The sequence below is a fragment of the Nerophis ophidion genome, linkage group LG09 (assembly GCF_033978795.1).
Source record: "Nerophis ophidion isolate RoL-2023_Sa linkage group LG09, RoL_Noph_v1.0, whole genome shotgun sequence".
In the NCBI taxonomy this organism is placed as follows: Eukaryota; Metazoa; Chordata; class Actinopteri; order Syngnathiformes; family Syngnathidae; genus Nerophis; species Nerophis ophidion.
In genome coordinates this window covers 58313244-58332500 of record NC_084619.1, presented here as the reverse complement: position 1 = coordinate 58332500, position 19257 = coordinate 58313244, and the positions used below count along the sequence as shown (strand labels likewise).

General features: G+C 37.8%; 1 protein-coding gene across 3 annotated transcripts in view; it reads left to right on the top strand.

Annotated features, from left to right (window-relative positions):
• The window catches only part of abch1 (ATP-binding cassette, sub-family H, member 1), a 67176-nt gene that overhangs the window by 29527 nt on the left and 18392 nt on the right, over positions 1–19257 (top strand). For all 3 annotated transcript variants that reach the window (XM_061911343.1, XM_061911344.1, XM_061911346.1), the window contains exons 7-14: positions 5208–5282; positions 5353–5533; positions 5617–5713; positions 5781–5949; positions 12027–12127; positions 18848–18918; positions 18999–19048; positions 19167–19223. In XM_061911343.1, the coding sequence (XP_061767327.1) occupies positions 5208–5282; positions 5353–5533; positions 5617–5713; positions 5781–5949; positions 12027–12127; positions 18848–18918; positions 18999–19048; positions 19167–19223 (801 nt within the window). The remainder of the gene's footprint in view (positions 1–5207; positions 5283–5352; positions 5534–5616; positions 5714–5780; positions 5950–12026; positions 12128–18847; positions 18919–18998; positions 19049–19166; positions 19224–19257) is intronic.

The window sequence follows — 19257 nt, the reverse complement described above, 5'->3', positions numbered from 1 at the left end:
TTGGAACGTGACAGAAGCATGGCAGGTGAAGTTGGTGTGGCGAGAGGTTGTAGGCGGCCGTTGCCTCACAGCAAGAAATGTTGTTTTTGCCACTTTTGACCCAATAATATGGCTGATTCGTCAGTCATTTTTGGGATTCCACGGGTTTCCACAAAGAACATTGGCGTCTACCAAGGCTTAAGCCCAATTTCTGTCACCAGCAGTGTTGGGCTGTAACCAGGGGCATCACTAGACCTAATACTGTACTGGGGCACACCTGGGGCACAAATAATTAATGTGAGCGTGCAAAGCGCGCAAGCAAAAACATTTTTAGCACTTATTGATCATAAAAAATACATAAATAGTGCTTTAAACTATGAAATCATATCAGATTATGTTGTATGGATCTTTGATTAACCACCTAAAATTAACTAATGCATTTGGCCTACTTGTGCACTTTTTTATTCAAGACTTCTAAACTGCTACTGGTAAAAGCAAAAAGGAAGAGCAATGAATCTTTTTGAAATATATATTGCCGTAATCATCTGCAAATTTAACATCTACAAAAGTAAAACAAAAAATAAAGCACCCCTACATCTCTGGGTTATTTTATATTATTTAATTTCCATTTATGGCAATGTGGCTAATCCTATTTCAGATACACAAAACTATAAAATATACACAAAACAATAATAATAATAGTAAGTATTTTAGCAAAAGGCAAACCGACTAACAAGTTGGAAGAGGACTCAGAACAGACATGGAAATATATTTTTAAAAAATCTAGATGGGGCACCAAAACCCGATATTTTCAGCCATCTTTCTGGTAACAAATACAAAAATGTTACTATTTTTTCTGGAAACAAAACCAGATGCTTTAGCTGTATCCATTTTTCTGGTGACAAAACAAGATTATTTTAGTCAAAGACAAACTGATTAACAAGACAAGTCTACTGTGCTATTTTTCTGTGAAATAAACTTGAATGATTTAAAAATTTAACTCACGACTTGATGATATGGAAAAATGTTTTTCTTCCTGAAGATAAACCATTTGAGAAGCACTCAACTCACACATGCTTACTCCAAATCATCATTGATGCAGAGGTCCTGAGCAGAACCAGCAGACAACCAACATTATGTTTCATGTTCATTGGAAATTCCCCCGACAGCTCGTACAGCAAATGAATATGTTTTTTTTGATACTAACTTAGCATGAACTTGAGACAATGATATTGCCTAGCTAGCTAGGACTTCACTTATATCTCTCATTCCTCGCTGCTTCTTCCCTGCTGCGGGCGAATAACTTTATTAAATCCATCTAGGAGTTACAGTCAAATCAAAATCAAAATAATATAATTAACAAATTGTTGTTGGCTAACGTTACCTCCCTCACGCAGTGATTCTCATCCTCTCTCCCTCTCTCTCTCTCTCTCTCAACAGAAGTCTCCACACGTGGAGTGAATACAGTAGCAATCAATTACCATACTAAGTAGTATGTGCGCTGTAGTCTATGTTATGTTGACTTAAATCTCTGAAGCGTTTTTTTTTTTAATTGGTGAAATTTCTACTGGGGCACTGCAGATCAATACTGGGGCACGAGCCCCAGTGAAATCTGTCTGGCGACGCGGCTGGCTGTAACGCCGTTATTTTCGGCGCTAACTAGTAATCTAACATGTTATTTTTTATATTCAGTAACTCAGTTACCGTTACTACATGATGCGTTAGTTTACGTTATTTTTAATATAGTATGTATCGACTAGAAACTGAGGAGATCTGAGTATGTTTTATAGCTGCGGTGTCGTCCTGAATGTTCCTGTGTCACAAAGAAGAGGAGTGCAGCGGTGCTGTGTGTGGGGTGTTTGTGTGGCGGGGTAGCGTGTTTGTGTTTACTAACAAGACATCATGGCGTAGCCGAAGCAACGTTTCTTAACATGGAGATACTCTCACTACTTTTATTTTGTCGAGCACAAAAAAAGGAACATTTTAGTTAAATGTAAGTTGTGTCTTGGATCATAGATCCCAGCGATTCAAATGTGCTGAAAAAGCTACAAAAGCAACATGCTACGACAAAGCTAGTAAAGAGAGACACACAGCGACTGGATTGTAACGGAGGGACCGCTAGCCATGACAACATTGATAGAGACATTGCAACGTATGTGCTACAAGACATGCAGGCTATTTCTACAGTGGAGTCACCCGATTTCAGGCCGCTGGACACAGTGGACAGTGAGCACATAAACATGGAAAGCAAGCTAAAGAAAACACTCAAAACTCTTTCCTCTGCTCATCATTCATCACTGAAGGTACATACTTTGTCAATTCTCTTATATATTCTTTGATTCTATACTTCTATAGTGTTTGATTATCCCATCACTCTAAATTAATAGACTATCAAGTTCACAAACATAAAGAGGGATCCTAGTGGGCCAGGCCAATCTTTTCTTTTCTGTAAACTAAAACTGGGAAAATGCATTGTGTTCCGGGCTTCAGTACAGTGTTGATCTCATGAAGACATGGTTTTATGTCACAATTCCTTGAGAAAAAAAAAACACCTGGTTAGGTGTGTGTATAGCAGTATGTGTGCTGTATATACTGACATGACATATAATCATGTCATGTGTGCCTTCCTTGGGTGAAGCCAGGTTTACGGCTGTGCTGTGACATGTTGTTATTATGCAGTTTGTTACTTATGTATGTTATGTTGCAGCTATTTAAAATAGTTTTGCAAAAAAAGTGTCTGTTTCTCAGCTGTGGTCCGTATGGTACCCAGTTGTAATACCCTTTCCCACCACTAGTAGTAATGATAACCTCAAAGCCAAAAGAAGTCTGGGGCTAAAGTCATCAAGAAGTTTCTTAAGAGCAAAAATGATGACTAAAGTGTTGACGCTGAAGCGAATCACGTGGATCCGAGAGACAGAGTTAGCTATTTCAACAAAGTATGTATTGTGATCGAGATTGAACCAGATGAGAACAGACCCAGGTTTTGGTTCTCTGTACGGTCAACTGTGTCAAAGGCAATGCTTAACCAAAGCTAACCTTAAAATTGCTACAAATTTACCACCATCATGTGGTGAACGTCAGTAATCCGGGTAGATGGCCACAAATTAGTCTTTGAAGTGTACGCGGCACAGCATTTTTTTTAATATATGACCAAATCCAGACAACCTTTCCCACTCACAGCGCAAATAAGCTAACAGAGAAAGTCAACACATCCATTCAGTCGAACTTTCACATACTGTTAATATTCAACTATATTGATTATATATTAATTATATATATATATATGCATATATATATATATATATATATATATATATGATATAGGTGTATATATATGTGTGTATATAATACCTGTGTGTATATATATATATATATATATATATATGTATATATATGTGTGTATATAAAAGGGACAAGCAGTAGAAAATCGATGGATGGATGTATATAATATAATATATATATATATATATATATATATATATATATATATATATATATATATATATGTGTGTGTGTGTATATGTATATATATATCTATATATGTGTATGTATATGCATACATAGACTTATGTATACATATATGGATATACATGTATATGTTTATACACATATATGTATATGTATGTCTATACATACATATATATATGTATGTGTATGTACATGCATATGTATATAGATGTTTATGTATGTATGTACATATATACATATATATGTATGTATATGTGTGTGTATGTATGTATATTTATATATATATATGGATGGATGGATATATATATATATATATCTATATATATATATAGATATATATATATATATACACATGTATGTATATATATATAGATATATATATATATATATATATATACATGTATGTATATATATATATATATATATATACATGTATGTATATATATATATATATATATACATGTATGTATGTATGTATGTATGTATGTATGTATATACATGAATGTATGTATGTATGTATGTATGTATATATATATACATGTATGTATGTATGTATATATATACATGTATATGTATGTATATATATATATATATATATATATATACACTGTATATATATGTATGTATGTATATATATATACACTGTATATAATCAAATCATGTCAAACTTTATTTTTATTTATTTATGTAGTACTTTTAATACACAGGCAGGTGGCAAACACAAAGTGCTGTACAAAAAAAGAAAACACATACACACACACACACACACACACACAAACAGCTCTATTGACAGTGACAAAGCAAAAACAAAGCATGGCATGGCACTGAGGATTTGAGGAAAAACGCCACCTTTGAGAATAACTAAAATTAACACCATCCTAAAAATAGCTAAAATGTATGTAAAAATTAAAAAAAATTTTTTTTTATTTCAAAGCTCTGCAGTCCTGAGGTTCTCTGGCAAGCTGTTCCACAGGTTGGAACCATAGTGGCTAAATGCCACCTCCTCGTGGGTCTTTGTTATGGTGATCTGTAAAGCTAAAAGGCCGGTGCCAGAGGACCTCGGATCCGCCAGGGTTGACACAATAAAAGTAGGTTAGATAGGTAAGAAGACGCAAGGCCATTAAGACGTTTTAAAACTAATAATGGAAGTTTAAAATCCACCTGATGCGGACAGGGAGCCAATGCAGAATTTAAAACTGGTGTAATATGCTCCCGCAGTCTGGTCCTCGTCAGCAGTTTTATATTGTAGACTATAATTATTGTAAGTGTTGCGATCCGCTCCTCGGATCTCTACATATTATTGTTTACTGTTCCATTTTTATATCACTCCCCGTCGTTCCACCTGCTTAGTTCCTGTTTAGTCTGTTTCCATGGTTTCTTTTTAGTTTCAGCTGCTACTCTCGGTTCCTGCACACCAGTCTTTACACCTTCCTTATTTAAGCTCGCCCCTTCTGTTAGTTCATTGTCGGATCTTAGTTTGCTTTCATGCAACTGTACTGCTCTATGTGTTTTCTCGCTAGCTTATACGCTACGCCGCTTGTTATCCTGAGCTCTCATGCTAATTGTGTTTGTTTTTGTTCATAGCTCCTTTTGTTAAATAAATCATTTAGTCTTACCTTCGCTGTGTTCATGTCGACGCATCCAAGAGGGGACAAATTTGGCATCGCTATGCCTACTAGTCGTAATAGTAGGCATTGCAATAGTCTAAACGACATGGCAAGAATGCTGTTCTAGATTTAAAATATTTGTTTCATTTTCAGGTCGGACTGATGAGGAACGGCTACTTGTTAGCTGAAGGTCCTCCAGACGTGGTCATGAAGCAGCACGGCTCAACAGTGAGTAGGAAGTGCTTAATGCGGAGTTACCGTGTGGTGAAGATAACACACTGGACCCTGTCCTCTGCAGACCCTGGAGTATGCCTTCCTGCAACTTTGCGAGACCTCAGACCGGTATAGCCAGAATCCCAGCTCCGTCTCTAAAGACAGCGTGTTGGTGGACAGCCAGTCATTCGAGAGGGGGCAGGACGAGAGCCGACCCATTCTTGGCACCGGCCCGCGATGGAATGTGGAGGACTTCAAGCCCACAGGTGTGGTTTCATGAAAGTCAGGCATTAAATCCCCCTTAATCTGAAGGACCGTGTCTGATGAGTGAAGACATGTGACTCTGTAGCGGGCTGGAGGGTGCGAGCCAGACACATGGTACCCAAATGGAGGAACATCGCCGCCCTCACCATCAAAACCTTGGTGCGGATGAAGAGGATGCCGGGGTATGTTCACGAAATCCACGGTAAAGTGAGGGCTTGACTCGACATTTCTGACTCGTGTGTTCCGCAGCTCGTTGTGCTTCCAGTTCTTGCTGCCCGTCATCCAGATCACGCTGATCTGCTTATGCGTGGGAGGAGACCCGAAGGGGATCCAGGTTGCTGTGGTGAACAACGAGACCTCCCCCAATAGTTTCAGCAGATCCCTGCTCTCCTTCCTGGACAACTCCAGTGTGCAACAGGTATATAGCTGCCATTTTTAAACTGGGAGTTATTTTAATTTGCGTCACTTGCCATCCCTGATAGGCAACAACCCTAATGGTAGATCTACTAAAATCCAAAACCCACATACTAAATGGCTTGGCACACCATTGTAGTATCTGTTAGTCTTAGAAACAACATGTGCATATGGTGAAAGATTACATTCCAAGCCGCAAGCACACATCAACATGCCTTTATATGGGCCTGACAGTCAGTTTTGGTACTATGAACTCAAAAGACCTGAGATGACATCATTACAGGCTGTATGGACTGGTTGCCTAACGATGGCTTGTGCACACCATTGTAGTATCTGCGAGTATTACGAACAACATGTTTTGCATATGGTGAAAGATTACTTTCTAAGCCTCACGTACATATCAACATGCCCTTATATGGGCCTGACGGAGTCAGTTTTGGTACTATGAACTCAAAAGACCTGAGATGACATCATTACGGGCTGTATGGACTGGTTGCCTATTGATGGCTTGAGCACACCATTGTAGTATCTGCGAGTCTTACAAACAACATGTTTTGCATATGGTGAAAGATTACTTTCTAAGCCTAACGTACACATCAACATGCCCTTATATGGGCCTGACTGAGTCAGTTTTCAATCAATCAATCAATCAATCAATCAATGTTTACTTATATAGCCCTAAATAGCTAGTGTCTCAAAGGGCTGCACAAACCACCACGACATCCTCGGTAGGCCCACATAAGGGCAGGGAAAACTCACACCCAGTGGGACATTGGTGACAATAATGACCCAGTGGGACGTCGGTGACAATGATGACTATGAGAACCTTAGAGAGGAGGAAAGCAATGGATGTCGAGCGGATCTAACATGATACTGTGAAAGTTCAATCCACAATGGATACAACACAGTCGCGAGAGTCCAGTCCAAAGAGGATCCAAGACACAGCAGCGAGAGTCCCGTTCACAGCGGAGCCAGTAGGAAACCATCCCAAGCGTAGGCGGACCAGCAGCGCAGAGATGTCCCCAGCCGATACACAGGCGAGCAGTACATGGCCACCGGATCGGACCGGACCCCCTCCACACGGGAGAGTGGGACATAGAAGAAAAAGAAAAGAAACGGCAGATCAACTGGTCTAAAAAGGGAGTCTATTTAAAGGCTAGAGTATACAAATGAGTTTTAAGGTGAGACTTAAATGCTTCTACTGAGGTGGCATCGCGAACTGTTACCGGGAGGGTATTCCAGAGTACTGGAGCCCGAACGGAAAATGCTCTATAGCCCGCAGACTTTTTTTGGGCTTTGGGAATCACTAATAAGCCGGAGTCCTTTGAACGCAGATTTCTTGCCGGGACATATGGTACAATACAATCGGCAAGATAAGATGGAGCTAGACCGTGTAGTATTTTATACGTAAGTAGTAAAACCTTAAAGTCACATCTTAAGTGCACAGGAAGCCAGTGCAGGTGAGCCAGTACAGGCGTAATGTGATCAAACTTTCTTGTTCTTGTCAAAAGTCTAGCAGCCGCATTTTGTACCAACTGTAATCTTTTAATGCTAGACATGGGGAGACCCAAAAATAATACGTTACAGTAGTCGAGGCGAGACGTAACAAACGCATGGATAATGATCTCAGCGTCTTTAGTGGACAGAATGGAGCGAATTTTAGCAATGTTACGGAGATGAAAGAAGGCCGTTTTAGTAACGCTTTTAATGTGTGCCTCAAAGGAGAGAGTTGGGTCGAAGATAATACCCAGATTCTTTACCGTGTCGCCTTGTTTAATTGTTTGGTTGTCAAATGTTAGAGTTGTATTATTAAATAGAGTTCGGTGTCTAGCAGGACCGATAATCAGCATTTCCGTTTTTTTGGCGTTGAGTTGGAAAAGTTAGCGGACATCCATTGTTTAATTTCATTAAGACACGCCTCCAGCTGACTACAATCCGGCGTGTTGGTCAGCTTTAGGGGCATGTAGAGTTGGGTGTCATCAGCATAACAGTGAAAGCTAACACCGTATTTGCGTATGATGTCACCTAGCGGCAGCATGTAGATGCTGAAGAGTGCAGGGCCAAGGACCGAACCCTGGGGAACTCCACACGTTACCTTAACGTAGTCCGAGGTCACATTGTTATGGGAGACACACTGCATCCTATCAGTAAGATAAGAGTTAAACCAAGACAGGGCTAAGTCTGACATACCAATTCGTGTTTTGATACGTTCTAATAAAATATTATGATCGACGGTATCGAAAGCAGCGCTAAGATCGAGGAGCAGCAACATAGATGACGCATCAGAATCCATCGTTAGCAATAGATCATTAGTCATTTTTGCGAGGGCTGTCTCCGTGGAGTGATTTGCCCTGAAACCGGATTGAAAGGTTTCACATAGATTGTTAGATGCTAAGTGTTCATTTAACTGCTCCGCAACAATTTTTTCAAGGATTTTTGAAATAAAGGGAAGGTGAGACACCGGTCGGTAATTTACCATGAGGTCAGGATCGAGGTAGGTCTTTTAAGAAGAGGATGAATAACCGCTTTTTTGAATGCTAGGGGAACAGTGCCCGAGGAGAGTGATAAGTTTATAATATTTAGCACTGATGGACCTAATAATACAAAGAGCTCCTTGATCAGTTTCCCAGGAAGAGGGTCAAGTAAACATGTTGTCTGTTTTATTCCATTTACACGTTGTAACAATTCCTCTAATGTTATTTCCTCAAAACGAGAGAAACTATTTTGGAGGGCAGTATCCGCCGTATATACAATCGTGTCAGTGTTAATAGAACCCCGTTGTAGCTGGGACGCATTGTCTTTAATCTCCTTTCTAATGACTTCAATTTTCTTACTAAAGAATTGCATAAAGTCATCAGCTGAGTGGGTTGAGCTACTGGAAGGAGTCCCTTGTTGGGTTAGCGATGCTACCGTACTAAACAAAAATTTAGGATCGTTTTTATTACGGTGGATGAGATTTGAGTAATATTTAGCTTTAGCTAAGGTAAGCATGCGTTTATAAGTTATTAAACCATCACTCCATGCTTGATGGTGCACCTCAAGTTTAGTCGTGCGCCATTTGCGTTCCAGCTTTCTACATAATTTCTGAGCTCTAGTTTCTTCTGTAAACCACGGGGTGCGCTTTTTTGGAGCCTTTTTTAACTTTAGCGGTGCTATGTTATCAATGGTTTCGCGCAGGGCGTCGTTAAAGTTGTTAGTGAGGTTATCAATAGAGCCCACATACTTTGGGAATGGTGCCATTACCGAGGGCAGTAGGTCAGCAAGAGTTGTCGTTGTGGCTGTATTAATGTTGCGGCTGCTATAGCAGTTATTATTATTATTAGTTTGACGAACATGCGTCTGAACCTCGAATTTTGTAAGGTAATGATCGGACAATACTTTAGTATACGGGAGTATCGTAACTTTGGAAACGGTGATGCCCCTGACAAGCACTAGGTCTATCGTATTACCGTTGCGATGCGTGGGTTCATTTATTATTTGTGTGAGACCACAGCTATCAATTACAGTCTGGAGCGCTACGCACGGTGGGTCCGATGGGGTATTCATATGGATATTAAAGTCCCCCATTATGATTATATTATCGGCGTGTGTCACTAGATCAGCAACGAACTCTGAGAATTCATTAATAAAGTCCGAATAGGGCCCTGGGGGGCGGTAGATAACAGCCAGGTGTAGAGGCAGCGGTGTGACAGACCTCATAGTAAGCACCTCAAACGATTTATATTTATTATTTATGTTAGGACTAAGGTTAAAGTTTTCGTTGTATATTAGTGCGACCCCCCCACCCCTTTTGAGCGGACGGGCAATATGCGCATGTGTAAAGTTAGGAGGACATGCCTCATTTAGCGCAAAAAAGTCGTTTGGTTTAAGCCAGGTTTCGCTGAGACCGATGACGTTAAGATTGTTGTCTCTGATGACCTCATTAACTAACAACGTTTTAGGAGACAATGATCTTATGTTTAAAAAACCTATATTATAGGTAGTGGGCTGTTTTAGGGAGTTTTTGATCAAATTATCCGTAGTAGCAATATTAATAATGTTGTGTTTATTATGCCCAGTGCATTTAGTATAGTTACGACCATATCTAGGAATTGATACGACAGGAATTTTCCGATTGTTTGATTGTTGCTTTGATAAACTGCACGCATCATGGTTAGCCAACTCAGTAACGGGGATTTTCCGATTGTTTGTTTGTTGCTTTGATAAACTGCACGGATCATGGTTAGCCAACTCAGTAACGGGGATTTTCCGATTGTTTGTTTGTTGCTTTGATAAACTGCACGCATCATAGTTAGCCACCTCAGTAACACACATGTCCAACTCTGAAACACTCAAAGCAGAAAAAACTTGTTCTAATTTAACTGACTCCTTACCCAGACCAGTAGTCTCGCATTTTCCATCCAAATCCGTCTTCGGGATGGAGGAAAGTGGTGTTCTGTGGGGATTAGCCTTCTGCTTTGTTTTTAGCCCCGCTCGGCATCCGCGTTTCCGATCACACCGCTGGCGTCTGCTCCGTAGACGGCCCCCGCTGCTACTAGACTCCCCTGCTTCACAGGCCGCTGGATGTAGCCGCCGACGTATTCCCATGCTAGTTAGCATGTTTAGCACGCCCGCGTCTATCAGTCCAAAACGGCCCGATATGTCCATATCCAGAAGTGTCTGGCGGTCGTACGTGATCACGGAGTGACCACGATGTGAGCCAGCCATAAAGTTTGTGGAATTGTCCGGTATTTCTGCCAAATGTTCCATCTTTAGCAGGAGCTCCTCGAGAGCGCAGCCCGTCCGGGCGCCGCCATCTTACTATGAACTCAAAAGACCTCAGATGACATCATTACAGACTGTATGGACTGGTTGCCTAACGATATATACTGTTGAGGATGTGACGAGACAAGCTATATATATATATATATATATATATATATATATATATATATATATATTGACTTGACTTGACTTTATTTAGTCATGCTTGCAGTGGAGCCAAGGCCCCACTGAAAAAACAGCTGAACTTTACAATAGATATCAAACAAACAACAATAAAAAATGAAAAGAACAAACAGTATTTTAAAAATTTTGAACATCCTCAGGGCAGCAGCAGCATGGAAATTGTTAGCATTCTGGTATATATCTATATTACTTATTTAATTAGTGTCATTGTACAGCTTAATTGCAGCGTGCAGGGTAGAGTTTTTAAGTCTCTTTGTCTTTGCTCTGGGCTCGGGTTCAGCCAGCTTATGTTGGTTCCTCAATGTCCTGGCAGTGCGGCTGCCTCGTGTTGGAGGTAGCAGGTTATGCAAAGGATGTTGCTCATCAAGCATATCCCTGACCAGCTTCACTGCAGCCTCCTCTCTCCTGGTCTGGAGTGATGGTAGGGGTTGTGAGATGTTTCCAGCTCTCCTTGTAATGATTTTACAGGCACGTTTCTGGACTCGCTCTAGCTCTGCCTGTTGTTTTTTGGAGCAGCCCACTAAGAGCACTGAGCTATATTCCAGACACGGCCTGATGAGAGTGGTGTAGATGGTAACACGGTCGTCTGCAGGTAGTCCATGTCTCGCCATGACTGTGAGGTAGTGCAGCCGCTTGGAGGCGGTTTTTATTGCCTTCTCGATGTGCACATCTCCAGTGAGGTTTTGGTCGAGGTGGTAACCCAGGTACTTTGTTGTTTCCACGACAGGGACCTCCTGTCCCCCCAACATCAGTGCATCTGTGGATTACGGGCAAAACATATTCGGAGTTCTACCGACTGTGAGAGACAGAATGTGATACTTATTTTCCACCATAATTTACAAATAATTTTTTTAAAATTCCTACAATGTGAATTCCTGGATTTTTTGTTCACATTCTGTCTCTCACAGTTGAAGTGTACCTATGATGAAAATTACAGACCTCTGTCATCATTTTAAGTGGGAAAACTTGCACAATCGGTGGTTGACTAAGTACTTTTTTGCCCCACTATATATATATATATATATATATATATATATATATACATATATACACACATATACAGTTTGTAGTATTTTAGTAGCCTGCTCTAATTGTGCCAGGTCTCTTTAACGCGCTACCTTCTCAACTTGGCAGGTTCAGTTGTCGCATGAGGAGGCTTTCAGAGGGATCCAGGACGGGAAGTACTGGGGCATCATTGGTTTCGGCGAGAACTTCACCACCTGTCTCTTCAAAAGGTTTGCAGATGAGCCAGTCTTACTTTCATTTGTTCGCTTTCTGTTCCTGTCGGGATGAAACGGCAGCCGCAGTGTCATGGCAGCATTTACAAGGCGGCCATGTTGGGTATTAATGGTATCGTAGGACAGTCGACCATTTGATTCAGAAGAGTTGACACAGGTGTCAAATTCAAGGCCACATCGTTCCATGTGGCCCGCCAAAGGCCGCAAATAATTTACAGTATTTTCTGGCGAAAAGTATTTGTTCTTTAAATTTTGACAGAGAAAATCACTACATTCTGATTCTTGGAGCGAGAATTTGATTTGGAATCGATTCTCCATTAAACATGATTCTCGTATTGTATTATTTGATATATAAATTATGATTAAACTATTTTTTTTAAACGGTTAAAGGTTGTAATAACTCTTCTTGGCTGCTGACTTAAACGCACAGTGTTGGCCTAAAATATATTTTTCAAATACCGTATTTTTCGGAGTACAAGTCGCTCCGGAGTATAAGTCACACCTGCCGAACATGCATAATAAAGAAGGTAAAAAACATGTATATGTCGCATTGGAGTATAAGTCGCATTTTTGGGGGAAATTTATTTGATAAAACCCAACACGAAGAATAGACATTTGAAAGGCAATTTAAAATAAATAAAGAATAGTGAACAGGCTGAATAAGTGTATGTTATATGACCCATAAATAACCAACTGAGAAGGTGCCTGGTATGTTAACGTAACATATTATGGTAAGAGTCATTCAAATAACTATAACATAGAACATGCTATACGTTTAACAAACAATCTGTCACTCCTGATCGCTAAATCCCATGAAATTTTATACGTCTAGTCTCTTAAGTGAATGAGCTAAATAATATTATTTGATATTTAACGGTAATGTGTTAATTTCACACATAAGTTGCTCCTGAGTATAAGTCGCACAACTGGCTAAACTATGAAAAAAACTGCGACTTTTAGTCCGAAAAATACGGTGTGTATTGTTTAAATTTTATTTGCAAAAATACAAAATGGTAATTTAATAAAATGGAAATATTATATATATAATATGTATATTTATGTGTATTTTATTTGTGTATATATAAGTGTATATATATACATACATACATTATTATACATACCGGTATATATTTTTCAATAATGAAATAATAATAATTTATATGTATGTATTCTGTGTATAAATATACATACATATATAAATATAGTATATTTTTAAATAATTAAATAATTATTTAATTATATACATTGTATATGTATTATATTGTTTGTGTATATATGTTTGTATATACATATAATAAATCATATGTGTAAATTAATTATGTGTGTATGTATGTATGTATATATATATTTATATATATATATATATATGTGTATATATATATATATATATATATATATATATATATATATATGTATATATATGTGTATATATATATATGTACATTTGATCTTGTATTTGAACCAATTTTTTTTTTTTTTTTTGCATCCCTGACTATCTTCTAAACGAGTGGTTCTCAAATGGGGGTACGCGTACGCCTTGGGGTACTTGAAGGTATGCCAAAGGGTACGTGAGACTTTTTAAAAATATTCTAAAAATAGCAACAATTAAAACATCTTCCATAAGTATATTTATTGAATAATACTTCAACAAAATATGAATGTAAGTTCATAAACTGTGGAAAGAAATGCAACAATGCAACATTCAGTGTTGACAGCTAGATTTTTTTGTGGACATGTTCCATAAATATTGATGTTAAAGATTTGTTTTATTGTGAAGAGATGTTTAGAATTAAGTTCATGAATCCAGATGGATCTCTATTACAATCCCCAAAGAGGGCACTTTAAGTTGATGATTTTATGTTTAAAAAATCTTTACTTACAGTATAAATGAATCACTTGTTTATTTTTCAACAAGTTTTTAGTTATTTTTATATGTTTTTTTCCAAATAGTTCAAGAAAGACCACTGCAAATGAGCAATATTTTTCACTGTTATACAATTCAATGAATTAGAAACTGATGACATAGTGCTGTATTTTACTTCTTTATCTCTTTTTTTTCAACCAAAAATGCTTTGCTCCGATTAGGGGGTACTTGAATTGAAAAAATGTTCACAGGGGGTACATCACTGAAAAAAGGTTGAGAACCACTGTTCTAAACGGTAATATTATCTGTGCATGCAACAAGATATTCCAAACAATCATTTTATGCTACTCAAAATTAAATCAAGAAGTATCTGCTCGCCATCTTGACTTAGGATTTCAAAGCGACTTACGATTTCAAAGCAAGTTATCCATCAATATTTTAGTAAAGATTATGACAATCAAACACGATTGCCTTTGCAAATTGTGTAAGAAGACTAATATGCATTTGTGTTCATAAATGTTGAAGCGGCCCTCTGAGGGCACTCACAAATGCAATGTGGCCCTCAGCAAAAACGAGTTTGACACCCCTTTAAATATAAAGGGTAGTAGTTCAGGCATGAACACACCAGGTATGTTAAAACAATGTTGGACTCATATTTTGTATTATGCTTTAGTATTATTTTTCAATTTATTTATTTTGTTTAAATTTGGATTCCCTGTTTGGGTTCAATATCCTAAAGGGTAATTCTGTACTCACATTTTTATTCTGTCCTAATATTTATTCTAGTTTCATCTATACTTTTATATCCATCAATACATTTTTTTCTTATTATTTTTTTCTATACTGTTAAAATGCTACACACTTGTTTTAAATGAGGGGAACATTCAAACTAGTGATTTTAGTGCCAGATCATGGAAATATGGCAGCCTCTTATGGAATGTTTACTATAAAAACGATGATTCTTTTTTCAGAATAATTCCTACCAAGTAATATTTGTGAAAATTAAATGATCCTAATCTTTATCTAATCATATAACTAATACTGGTGATTGTTTCCATGATAGATAAATAAAAACAAACAAACAGTAAAAACAAAATATCTACCAGTCTTTCGAAAGGAACGGCTCCTCCAAATTTGTCTCCCTTCATAGATCCATAAAACCCACCTCTGATGCAAGGTGTTCAGTTTCTCATCTCATCCGCATTCCTCGATTTACTTACTCAGCTGTTCTTTTCGCCGTGCCACACGAGGTTGCACTCACTGGTTTGTCACAGAAAGGTGCCAAAGCAGCGCTCAGACAGCATTCCGGTGCTGAGGAACCGACGAGACTTGGCAACGCCATTGCACATTTTCATATAAACTTTATTGAACCAGGAACACATTCCATGGTGATTAAGAACCTCTTTTTTCAAGCAACAACACGGACCAAAACACAAACCTTAAAACAATTAAAAACAAGTGCAAGTGAAATGAGATTACTTCTCATGCTTTCAAATTGGTTTTAAAAGCATTTCAGGATTTTAACTCAATTTCTATCCCAGCAGGCTCAAAACATTGATACAACGTTGATTATACGTATGTTTTTTTAAAACTGACTTTGAACCAATGTTGCAATGTAGTTGTTTGCAAATTGGGACAAAGTTGTTGTCTAACGTTAGATCCATTATGTTGCTTGGTAAAGTAATCATATTTGAACAATCAAATCAACGTCACAACCTGACATTGATTAAACGTCGGCAAAAAGCATGTTTCAACATTGTTTTTGTTGTAGAATATTGGTTAGCAAATGACCAAATTTCAATGGTCAAATCAACGTCACAACCTAACTTTGAATAAGAGTGGTCAAAAAGCATGTTTTAACGTTGTTTTTGTTGTAGAATATTGGTTAGCAAATGGCTAAATTTTAATGGTCAAATCAACGTCACAACCTGACATTGAATTAGCGTCGTCAAAAAGCATGTTGTTTCAATGTTGTGTTTGTGTTGTAGAATATTGGTTGGGAAATGACCAAACTTCAGTGGTCAAATCAAAGTCACAAGTTGACATTGATTTAACGTAATCAAAAAGTATGTTGTTTCAACGTATTTGTGTTGAAGAATATTGGTTGGGAAATGACCAAAAATTCAATGGTCAAATCAACGTCAGAACCTGACATTGAATAAACGTTGGCAAAAACACGTTGTTTTAATGTTGTATTTGTAGAATATTGGTTGGGAAATTACCAAAATTCAATGGTCAAATCAACGTCAGATCCCGACATTGATTAAACATTGTCAAAAAGCATGTTGTTTCAACGTTGTGTTTGTGTTGTATAATATTGGTTAGGAAATTACCAAATTTCAATGGTCAAATTCATGTCACAACCTGAAATTGATTTAATGTAGTCAAAAAGCATGTTGTTTCAATGTTGTATTTGTGTTGTAGAATATTGGTTGGGAATTGACCAAATTTTAAAGGTCAAATAAATGTCACAACCTGACATTGAATAAACCCCGTCAAAAAGCATGTTTCAACTTTGTTTGTGTTGTAGAACATTGGTTAGGAAATGACCAAATTTCAATGGTCAAATCAACGTCACAACCTGACATTAAATAAGCGTCGTCAAAAAGAACATTGTTTCAACGTTGTATTTGCATTGTAGAATATTGGTTGGAAAATGAACAAACTTCAGTGGTCAAATCAAAGTCACAAGTTGACATTGATTTAACGTAATCAAAAAGTATGTTGTTTCAACGTATTTGTGTTGAAGAATATTGGTTGGGAAATGACCAAAAATTCAATGGTCAAATCAACGTCAGAACCTGACATTGAATAAACGTTGGCAAAAACACGTTGTTTTAATGTTGTATTTGTAGAATATTGGTTGGGAAATTACCAAAATTCAATGGTCAAATCAACGTCAGATCCCGACATTGATTAAACATTGTCAAAAAGCATGTTGTTTCAACGTTGTGTTTGTGTTGTATAATATTGGTTAGGAAATTACCAAATTTCAATGGTCAAATTCATGTCACAACCTGAAATTGATTTAATGTAGTCAAAAAGCATGTTGTTTCAATGTTGTATTTGTGTTGTAGAATATTGGTTGGGAATTGACCAAATTTTAAAGGTCAAATAAATGTCACAACCTGACATTGAATAAACCCCGTCAAAAAGCATGTTTCAACTTTGTTTGTGTTGTAGAACATTGGTTAGGAAATGACCAAATTTCAATGGTCAAATCAACGTCACAACCTGACATTAAATAAGCGTCGTCAAAAAGAACATTGTTTCAACGTTGTATTTGCATTGTAGAATATTGGTTGGAAAATGAACAAACTTCAGTGGTCAAATCAAAGTCACAAGTTAACATTGATTTAACGTAATCAAAAAGTATGTTGTTTCAACGTATTTGTGTTGAAGAATATTGGTTGGGAAATGACCAAAAATTCAATGGTCAAATCAACGTCAGAACCCAACATTGAATAAACGTTGGAAAAAAAATTGTTTCAATGTTGTATTTATAGAATATTGGTTGGGAAATTACCAAAATTCAATGGTCAAATAAACGTCAGATCCCGACATTGAATAAACGTTGGCAAAAACACGTTGTTTTAATGTTGTATTTGTAGAATATTGGTTGGGAAATGACCAAAATTCAATGGTCAAATCAACGTCAGCTCCCGACATTGATTAAACATTGTCAAAAAGCATGTTGTTTCAACGTTGTGTTTGTGTTGTATAATATTGGTTAGGAAATGACCAAATTTCAATGGTCAAATTCATGTCACAACCTGAAATTGATTTAATGTAGTCAAAAAGCATGTTGTTTCAATGTTGTATTTGTGTTGTAGAATATTGGTTGGGAATTGACCAAATTTTAAAGGTCAAATAAATGTCACAACCTGACATTGAATAAACCTTGTCAAAAAGCATGTTTCAACTTTGTTTTTGTGTTGTAGAACATTGGTTAGGAAATGACCAAATTTCAATGGTCAAATCAACGTCACAACCTGACATTAAATAAGCGTCGTCTAAAAGAACATTGTTTCAACGTTGTATTTGCGTTGTAGAATATTGGTTGGGAAATGAACAAAATTTAATGGTCATATCAACGTCACAAGTTGACATTGATTTAAAGTAACCAAAAAGTATGTTGTTTCAACATATCTGTGTTGTAGAATATTGATTGGGAAATGACCAAAAATTCAATGGTCAAATCAACATCAGAACCCAACATTGAATAAACGTTGTCAAAGAGCATGTTGTTTCAACGTTGTATTTGTAGAATATTGGTTGGGAAATTACCAAAATTCAATGGTCAAATCAACAAAATGTCATTATGGCCGTCAGCAACGAAAAATCCGTCAATTGGCTGCACCGTTTTTATAAGCCGCAGGGTGCAAAGTGTAGGAAAAAAAGGGGTTTATAATGCGGATTTACGCGATTTCGTATTTACAGTTTTACAGTATTTTGAAGTAAATGCTCCTAAAAGATTCTCAAATGGAGACATGTTTTCTGTCTGCTAAACGAGCAAGAAGAGAAGTTTGTATCGGAGTTCTGATATCGGACGTTTCACATGCAGGCCGATTTTAATCCAATATCTGTTTTGTTTTTTGCTGATATCGGATCGGGGACATTACCTTTTTCTTCTTGACTGGCACACGCCCGCTAATATCCCATGAGTGTGGTGACGACACTCAAGGTGTCGTTAGAAGCGGACGATCTCGTCCTTCCTGTCTGCTGAAGGCGTCACGTGACCTGCCTGCTGGCTGCCTTGTGTTGTGTCAAGTCATGTGGTGGAATAACAACAGTTTGTTTGGATTTAAAAAGAAAAATGTGACTCACCTCTGCACAACATGCTTGTTTGTCAGGATGCTGGAGAAGCAGGTGTCCAAGGAGGTGGTGGACGGAGGCTCGGTGCACGTGTGGCTGGACCAGACGAGTGAGATTTCTATTTGTTTTGTATTTCATTGAAGCTGCAGCGACACATGCATTTCACCGCCTGCTGTCTTCTTTACCTAGACCGACAAATTGCTGTGATGCTGCAGCAGAAGCTGCTGGAGGCCTTTCAGGTGTGGATACTTGCAAAAAGCCGCAGTCGTGTACTGCCATCTACTGACGTTTTACTTTGCTGCACGGCAAATGAATACGAGACTGCTGACTCAAATTGTTCCTATGTTCCCTCTGCAGACTTTCGTTAAGAACAAGATGGGCAATAGCTCCTATCTGGTCGACCTGCCAATACAAGTAAAGAACACACACACTTTATGTGTGTGTGTGT